At 37.6% G+C, this 8973-nt stretch overlaps 1 protein-coding gene across 1 annotated transcript; it reads left to right on the top strand.

Moving 5' to 3' along the window:
- Nucleotides 1–1877: 1877 nt before the first annotated feature.
- LOC107696002 (high affinity cGMP-specific 3',5'-cyclic phosphodiesterase 9A-like) lies at nucleotides 1878–8748 on the top strand. The gene is made up of 19 exons (XM_016496133.1): nucleotides 1878–1961; nucleotides 3632–3702; nucleotides 3851–3928; nucleotides 4022–4065; nucleotides 4204–4258; nucleotides 4359–4429; nucleotides 4984–5071; nucleotides 5198–5279; nucleotides 5383–5457; nucleotides 5540–5626; nucleotides 5735–5839; nucleotides 5925–6010; nucleotides 6418–6574; nucleotides 7472–7585; nucleotides 7741–7845; nucleotides 7926–8054; nucleotides 8163–8258; nucleotides 8418–8495; nucleotides 8634–8748. Exons 1-18 carry the CDS (start codon nucleotides 1893–1895, stop codon nucleotides 8466–8468), a joined length of 1563 nt encoding a protein of 520 aa, XP_016351619.1. The 5' UTR covers nucleotides 1878–1892; the 3' UTR covers nucleotides 8469–8495; nucleotides 8634–8748.
- The last annotated feature ends 225 nt before the right edge of the window (nucleotides 8749–8973 follow it).

Here is an 8973-nt window from a genome sequence, read left to right on the forward strand (position 1 = left end):
CCTTGCTCAGTTGCTCTATTTGGCTCCATTGAGCACCTGGGAAGGCTGGGAACGCTGCCTGCACGCGGGGAGAACTGGGAGCTGCTGACGCCGCACAGGCAAGACTGCTATTTTCTGACTCAAACATTCTATCTGCAATGCTACGAATCGAACATTTCATTGCGTCCAGATTAAGTTACATGGTTAGAAAAAAACGTGGCCTGCTGTATCTTCAAGAAAGTCTCAGGTAACACTATATCTGATTCTTTGGCAATCAGAGTCAATTGAGAGTTATTAAAGTTGTACTTCTGCACAGATGTGCACTATAAAGTGTGTTCAGTGGATTTGATTTGTCTTGTGAGAACACTTAATTGGCTTTTTAAGAAATAATTCACCAAAAAAATGTAAATTCTTTTCTCATTTACTCCAAACCTTTATGATTTTCTTCCTTCTGTAGAACACAAAAGAAGGTATTTTAGAATGTTTCAAATGTTTTTTCCATACATTGAAAGTCAGTTGTGGTCTAAAACAACACTGGACCCTATTGACTCATTGTATGGGAAAATAAATAAATAAATAGCTTGACCCTTGTTTCTGCAATGTGTAACACTGCTTTAACCCTAGGTTATGAAGCTCTGCTCCATAGCCTGGTTAGCACAATTTTAAGGGTTAACTGAATCTTCAATTACTGCTTATTTGTTTGATTGACAGCACAACCCAGTCAACAATTTGATCTCACAATGATGTCACCATGAGCTCACACGATTCTCATGGTGTGGTCACAATGTGTGTGTCACAGTGAGCTAAAAGTGTAACCACACAGCGCACTCACTGTGTGCTCATACTATGGTCAGTGTGAGGTCACTGCACACTCACTGTGTGCTCATACTATGGTCAGTGTGAGGTCACAGCTATTGATATGCAACCTAAAGCCAGGGACCCACTTAACGACTAACTGAATCATTCTAAGACTGAACTGAAAACACTTATGATTTTAAATGCTGACTGTAAACACCAACTGAACGCAAATGGCTCTGACACATTTGGGTGTGATCAGTTTTAAGTATCAAATTACATTCATAACCAGCCTTACATTTGTGTAGTGTGTTCCTGGCTTAACTAATTAACTTAACTAATCTCAGCTGGCACGATGGCTGGTTCACATGTACCTGGCTAACACATGTACCTGACTAATTTGCTAACATGGGGCCAGGCCACAGTGCATATTGGTATTATAATATCATATTAGCATATGTGAATAGCAATTAAAGAAACCACTCACCATTTCTCCAGTGTAACAATTCCACAGTCAACAGTCCCTAACACAAATGTATATCACAATAGTGATGTTTGTCTTCTTCTTCGTTGGAGTTTTACGTCAGTTGGCATCCATAGTGTTGCATTACTGCCATCTGCTGTCTCACTTTAACTTACTATATCTTAATTAAATTCGGTACCGCCCCCCCCCCCTTAAAAACAAGTAGAGATGCATGTCAGGTTTTGTTTTATTATTGTTTTATTTACTGTTATTTTATGTACAATGTACAACTATTCATTTCTTTTGATGCAAGTGGGGCAGCTAGAAAAAGTTTTGGGGTCCTGAACATTCTGCGGTGAGCAAGAAAGAGAGATGTGTGCGAAGCTTTTAGTAATCTTAACCAAGATGTAGATGAACTTATCCCCAGTGACTAATATTTGAACTGCCTTCTTTCAACCTGCTCAAAATTTGAAACTCACAATGAGCTCACATACTACTATCTCACGTGTTGACTGGGAAGACTACATGGTTAAAGACTTGTACTTATAATTCTTTATTTATTTATTTGCAGAGAACATTTTGAGATCTGGTCTTGGTGGATCTGGTCCTGGATAGGGGTACCAGGGCAAGTGGCTTACTAGTTTATCCTGTCAGCATGGGGTCCGGCTCCTCCTCCTATGCTCCCAAAACCATCTATTTGGATGTAGACGGTAAAGTGCAGAAGGTGAGTGCCTCATTTTAGTATATATTTATCTGGATTTAAACTCACAAGCTAGTGGTTATCTTGAGATCTTGAAGTACTATTGGTGGTTGACCAATAACTAGAAAGCAGGGTGTCTGATGGCCAATATAATCCTGACAACTTAATGAGTGAGTGAATTAAATACACACATAATTGCTTAAATTAAATGAATGCATTTTATAGAACAATACTGAAACAGTAATATTATCCATTGACAAAAAAAAAAAAGGCTAAACATGGTCCTGGTCGCTATATCAGTTTATTACAAATATTTGAGTCCTGAATTGCTGAATCAAAACCAATAAACCAGATATTAAGCAGTTTGTTTTGCACAGCACTAAATCTGTCAAGAGGAGTTCTGGGAGATCAGCGTGCACAGGTTAAAAATAAAGCTGAAGATGGCGTGTTCCACAGGTGTGACTGACATTGCATTCTGTTGTGACACTTGACACATTGTTTTCTCCTGTTGTTTCCTAGAGAATGACTGAAGAACTGTTAATAGTTGTGTTTAAGTCCAATTTACAGAGCGTTGTTCTACATACGGATCTTACAGATGCTCAATCATACTCAATATCTGCATATTATAATCTATGATTGATGAAAAATGTTTTATGTATTTTAGAAATACATGTGTCAGATTCAGCAATTCATCTTGAAGCGTACCCAACTTCCTAAGAGCTCAGAGAGGCCAAGTGGACATTGAGAGCGTTGAGTGTGGCATATGTTTTCTGTAGTACAGGATCTATTGGCGATCTGAGCCTGTCTACCACAGCTGCCTCTTTCACCTTTGTTATTCTCTATTTTAATGCTTTTAATTAATAAACTAATTTAATTGAACATATGAATTCTAACATATATATATATATATATATATATATTTTACTAATAATATAATAATAATAAATATTTATTTATTTACATTACCCTTCAAAAGTTTGGGGTCTGTAAGATTTTTAAATGGTTTTGGAAGAAGTGTCATATGCTCACCAAGGCTGCATTAATTTGATAAAAAATACAGTAAAAACAGTAATATTGTGAAATATTATAACAATTTATAATAACTCTTTTCTGTTTTAGTATATTTTGATTATTTATTCCTGATGATAGTATTCAGTGTCACATGATCATTCAGAAATTATTTTAATATGCTGATTTTGTAATTAAGTTTTAGACCATTAACTTTGTTAACTCATGTTTGCTAAAATAAAATAAAAACAGACAACTGAGATGATACTATGAATATGTGGAAGTATTTTATGTTTGAGCTTATATTTTGGGCTATGACTTGTGATTACAAACTCTGTTGTCTTTGACAATCTGAGTAAATTGTGAAACTTAAGCCAAAGTCTCTATTTAATCTCATTTCTGCTTAGAAGAAACATTGAGATATTAAAGAGATTTTTCTGGTGGAATCAAAATCATTAATTCATCACTGCACCCCATAAACACAATCAAGCCTTCGAAAAAAAGCTGATCAGCCACTTCTTTAAAATCCCCCAATATTTTCAATGACATTTCAAGATACTTATCTCAAGTTATGTGTTTGAATTGCATTGCAGTATTAATAGCGCAGTAGCATTAGACTATTAGTACAAGTATGACAACAAAAACACCCATAATACAACTAACACACCCTTATTTGTCCTGCTCAGGTGCTTTTCAGTCGTCACTGCAGCCCATGTGATATCAAAGAACTGCTGTATTCCTCCTCCAACATCCCTAGGTCTGTATATCACTGATATCAGCACTAATCAACACCTCAATCCATTTAGCAAACTTACAGTGGTTGAGAATTAAGTTCTCTGTAGTGTACAACATGTTCAGTGCCAGACATAATGAATTAGTCAACTTTTTATTTCTTCTGTCTATAGGAGCACTGCTATAATGATGGTAGACCCTGAAGGTGCACTTGTGTCCATTGATCCCACGATGCCCACCAACACCCCTAAGTAAAACACAACCTGGCCCTTGTTGTTTGTGTAAGCAATTATGTTCATTTTCAGTTTAATCTGTCAGTTAATAATTCCATTTTGTCCTTTTAGCTCCCTGTACAAAGTCATTCCTTTGTCTACCGGCCAGCTGGGAGGTAACATGCATAATTTTTTTTTACAGCATTTGACTCACTTATGACCTTTAGTACCCTAGATTTACATTTGCTCACTATAATGTTTCAAGCTAAGAGGTGTTCTGCCATGATTTATAGCCTGTGTATTTAACTCAACAGAAAAGGAAGATATGTTTCAGAATGTACTCTCACAGGTAGCAGAGCAGTTCAGCAGGTAATGGACATGTTTGTTTTCTCATGGACTGAAGATCAATCTTTATCACCATAATGGTTTTGTACTAAAACCAGGAAAACATTGTTCCTTCACTCCACAGAGCATTCAGGATCAACGAACTAAAAACGGAAGTGACCAACAGACTGGCTATGCTGGAGAAGAGAGTAGAACGTATGTAATGACAGTGTTGCTGTTTGACTGCTTTCTTGTTAGCTGGTTTCATTGTTGTTCAGACTTAAAGCTGAAGTACACTACAAGACTCACACGAATCTAAACAGATTTTCAGTTCAAGCAGCACGTGAACTGATCATCACTTACTCTTTTCTAGTTATTGCACGAAATAAACATGAATGAACATCAGAAGGTTTCTTGTTTCAATCGCAGAAAGACGTAAATACACACCATTTTTCAAGTTCAGGTCCACCGACGTTAATCTACTCTGCTGTCTGGTTTGTTTGTCCGAAAATTGGCAGATTCGGCATTATGATTGGTCAGATCGCCTGTCAATCAAACTCCTGGCAAAGGGTCAATTATGGCTTGTTGAGGAGAGGTGTGATATTGCTTTTGTAAGCCTTCAAGCTTCTGTTAAAGATCCTGAGGAGAACCCCGCACCATATCTAGAGACCCATATATCATAAAGACTAGGCTCTGTTGGCTCAGGCCACCCTAGCAACAGCACAGACAAGTGATAACCACTCTTCTTACTTTGATGATTTTCTATGCAGTGGAGGGGTTAAAGGTCGTAGAGATTGAAAAGTGCAAAAACGATTTGAAGAAGCTGAGAGATGAGATGACTTCCAGAGCAGGTGGAAGGTAAGTGAAAGAAAATATCTTCCAACGCAAGCGTGACGATCTATCTGTTTATCCATCTAGAGCGGCTCTTTTTCAAAAAAGAAACACAAATGTATCTAAATGACTAATCGATCACTCTCCTTTTAGAGTGAATTGTCCATGCAAATACATTTTCTCCGACGATGGAAAGAAATTAACTCCTAGACGTGACGTCCCCAGCTACCCAAAGGTGCTTTAAAGTTTTATGACACGCTTTGATTGAATTATGAGTCCTGCGGGAGAACATCTTGTCTCTATGTGGTATTAATCTCTGTTAATCTTGATTTCCTCAGTACACACTTTCTCAGGAGACCATTGAAGCGCTGAAGAAACCAACCTTTGATGTTTGGCACTGGGAGCACAATGAAGTGAGTGACTAAGTGGAATATTCAATACATTTAGAGATGAAATCATGCACACATGCTCGTTTTATGTTTTCCTGTTTAACAGATGCTGAGCTGCCTGGAGTACATGTACCATGACTTAGGCCTCGTGAAGGAGTTTAACATGAACCCGATTACTCTCAAACGCTGGCTGGTAAGAAAATTAGTATAATTGTAAAAATGAAAGAGTGCAAGAAAGGTGATTTCCACTGAATTTTCCAGGTTAACAGCTCTGATTCTGATTCTTTTTATATGTTCTCAGCTGGGCATTCAGGAAAATTACCGCAGCAACCCGTTCCATAATTTCCGCCATTGTTTCTGCGTGAGTCAGATTATGTATGGCATGATCCACCTCTGCAACCTTCAGGTGAGAACTTTTACGTACGTAGCAATTAGCACAGCAATTACTGTGGAACAATAAAAGTGGAAACCCGTGTGTGTGTGGCCTACAGGAAAAGCTCACGCTGACAGATCTGGGCATTTTAATGACTGCTGCCGTGTGTCACGACTTAGACCACCCTGGATACACAATCACAATGTTTAATCGCAATCGCAAAGTTTAGTCACAACATATAATCATTGCAGTTAATAGTGTTCAACGTCTGTTTGATTATGTGTAATTTGTAACTAACTGCATGATTTTTATTGTACATTTCTGCCATAGTCACCACTAATAACCTACTCCTAAATATAATGTAGAAACTTATAATGTAGAAAACGATTTGTATCGTGAAAAGCGCTATACAAATAAACTTGAATTGAATTGAATATCAATCAAATCTTTAAAAAATAAATTGAGTCAGTTCTCATAAAAACATACAGGTGTACCCAGGTATTTGCCTACACGTTCGTCATGACAATTTTACAGCCTTATATCTGTGCCGTTCATCTTAGTAATCATTCCCATGACATATGACGAGATAATGTAGCGCTGTATATATGCAGGTATCAGATCAATGCTCGTACTGAGTTGGCAGTGCGCTACAATGACATCTCGCCCCTGGAGAATCACCACTGCGCTGTGGCCTTCCAGATACTCTCACTGCCGGAGTGTAATATATTTGCAAATGTGGAACCAGAGGCCTTTAAACAGATCCGACAGGTATAGCACAAAATATCAACTCTCGTTTAAGAAATTTAAGGGGCCGTTCACACAGAATGCGTTTTTGTATTTAAAAATGTGAGACGCAGGGTAGTGGAATGAAAAAAAATGTATTATACCTTTTTTTCGGAGAGCGTATGATCATCGTGGCCAAAAGAATTCACAATTGCGATATTATTGTTAAATATCAATCAAATCTTTAAAAAATAAATTATGCTATCAATCAAATTAATCTTTAACTTTGTTTATTCTGTGTTCTCTTTTATTTGGCCACTGAGTCACACTCAAAATACGAGTGTAGGGAGGTGTAGGGAAAGTTTGTAACCATAACTGTTCATAAGCAATACAAAAAACTTCCTGCAGACTATGATTTTTACACCCCATTTTTTTACAGAATCCAAAGAATTCCCATATTGATGGCTAACTTTTTTTTTCAGGTGTGAATAGGTTGTCTTGATTTCATATTTCATATTCTCCAACATGAGCAGTAGTAGCTTCGCACTGTGTCCTTGTCTTTTTTCCTTTCATTTTATGATAGGCAGCGTTAAGGTGTAGTACCGCCACCTACTATGTTGGAGTGTCAGCAAGTTGAAATGTTACTGGCGCCGGGTTATTTATGCTATTATCGCATGTGTGGTACTAACGTGATATCAATATTTATTTTTTGAAATATCATGTTTATTGTCAAAATCAGTATATTGCAACACCCTTACACCTTTAGATGCTGAAAAAGATGCAAGCGCAACCATCAAAGATGTCCGTCTAGCACATATAAAATTGAGAGTGGTAGAAAGCAAAATCATTCTGTATGAATGGCCCCAAAGGTTTTTTTTTTTTTGCAGTAAATGTTCTTACAATTTGTAAATATGTTTTTATTATATGACAATATATTGGCAGGCTATCATCACACTGATTTTGGCCACGGACATGGCCCGGCATGGCGAGATTCTGGACTCATTCAAGCATAAAGTGGACAATTTTGACTTCACCAATGAGGAGCATGTGACTTGCGTATGTATCATACACCCTTTCTGTCAAAACAACATCTTAAACTAGCTTTAACCAGCAAAAAGATTGTTTTTCAGCAGCATATGGCATGAATTTGACAGGTACAAATTTGTTGACAGTTAGACAAGTAAGGATTTGTCGTCTTCTCATGTGTTCAGCTGAAGATGGTTCTTATCAAATGCTGTGACATTTCCAATGAAGTCCGGCCTACAGAGGTGGCAGAGCCGTGGGTGGACTGTCTGCTGGAGGAATATTTCATACAGGTTTGCTGACTCTACATCTTGTGTTATAATTACTCTACAGTGACAGGTGGGTTTGTTTACGCTGTCTTGTCTTTGTTCAGAGTGATAGAGAGAAATCTGAGGGGCTTCCTGTGGCACCCTTCATGGACAGAGACAAAGTCACCAAGCCCACAGCCCAGATTGGCTTCATTAAATTTGTTCTCATCCCCATGTTTGAAACTGTCATGAAGGTAGGTGAAATAGTCAAACAGTAAAGTAATAGTTCACCCCAAATTCAAATTCTGTCATCATTTGCTAATTTCATGATGTTTCAAATCATGTCACGTTTTTCCTCTCAGCTCTTCCCTCAGATTGAAGAGATTATGGTGCAGCCTCTCAGAGACTCACGGGACCATTATGAGGAGCTGAAGCAAATTGATGATGCCATGACCGAGGTAAACACTCCTCAGCTCATAGTCATAGCTTACTGACAGAAATATATATATATATATATATATAATATATATACATACAGTATAGATACATAGATAGCTTTATATATATATATAGAGCCCCATCTTGCTAACATAAAGGTATGTTTTTTGTTCAATGAGGCACAGAAGAAAAAAACAGAAAATATGTCATTAGGAGGGAAGAAGAAATAAGCACTGCTGTGAGCATAAAGATACTGTGTAAGTATATTTGATACATTATACAGTGAGTACAGTGTTTTGTCCCTACAGTTATTTTCCAGTAATCTGTGCTTTTTATAGTGGAGCATTATTGGAAGAGTGATCATATGGCTGATGAGTTTTCTTGTGTAATTTTAGGAGTCTGATTTTTGACCCGTCTGCACTGTGTGGACAGAGTTCTGGCACGAGGATCTGTGAGACACTGGGCTGCTGTTGAAGACGGCTGGTTTGAATCCACTGAATCTAAAGGGTCACCCAATCGACTCATGAAATCACAAGTCGCTTCCTTTTGCCAACAGACTGCTAGGCCGGTTTGATTATTTCTTTTTGTCATCAATCAGATATAAAGCCTTTTCGGCTGACATGGGCATATATATTTATCACTGCAGTTTTGTCCTGTTTGGTTGTTTTTTTTTGTCATATTTTACAGTGTTCAATGGAAAAACTGCATTTCTGTTGCATGCACATACATAGCATG

The sequence above is a fragment of the Sinocyclocheilus anshuiensis genome, unplaced genomic scaffold (assembly GCF_001515605.1).
Source record: "Sinocyclocheilus anshuiensis isolate Anshui unplaced genomic scaffold, SAMN03320099.WGS_v1.1 scaffold790, whole genome shotgun sequence".
NCBI lineage: Eukaryota > Metazoa > Chordata > Actinopteri > Cypriniformes > Cyprinidae > Sinocyclocheilus > Sinocyclocheilus anshuiensis.

Excerpts from the sequence above, each read along its gene's own strand:
- LOC107696002 (XM_016496133.1), top strand. The coding sequence starts at position 1,893 with ATGGGGTCCGGCTCCTCCTCCTATGCTCCCAAAACCATCTATTTGGAT. Across the intron at positions 3,703-3,850 it reads TCCTCCTCCAACATCCCTAG|GAGCACTGCTATAATGATGG; the intron begins GTCTGTATATCA and ends TTCTGTCTATAG. Across the intron at positions 5,280-5,382 it reads ACGTCCCCAGCTACCCAAAG|TACACACTTTCTCAGGAGAC; the intron begins GTGCTTTAAAGT and ends TGATTTCCTCAG.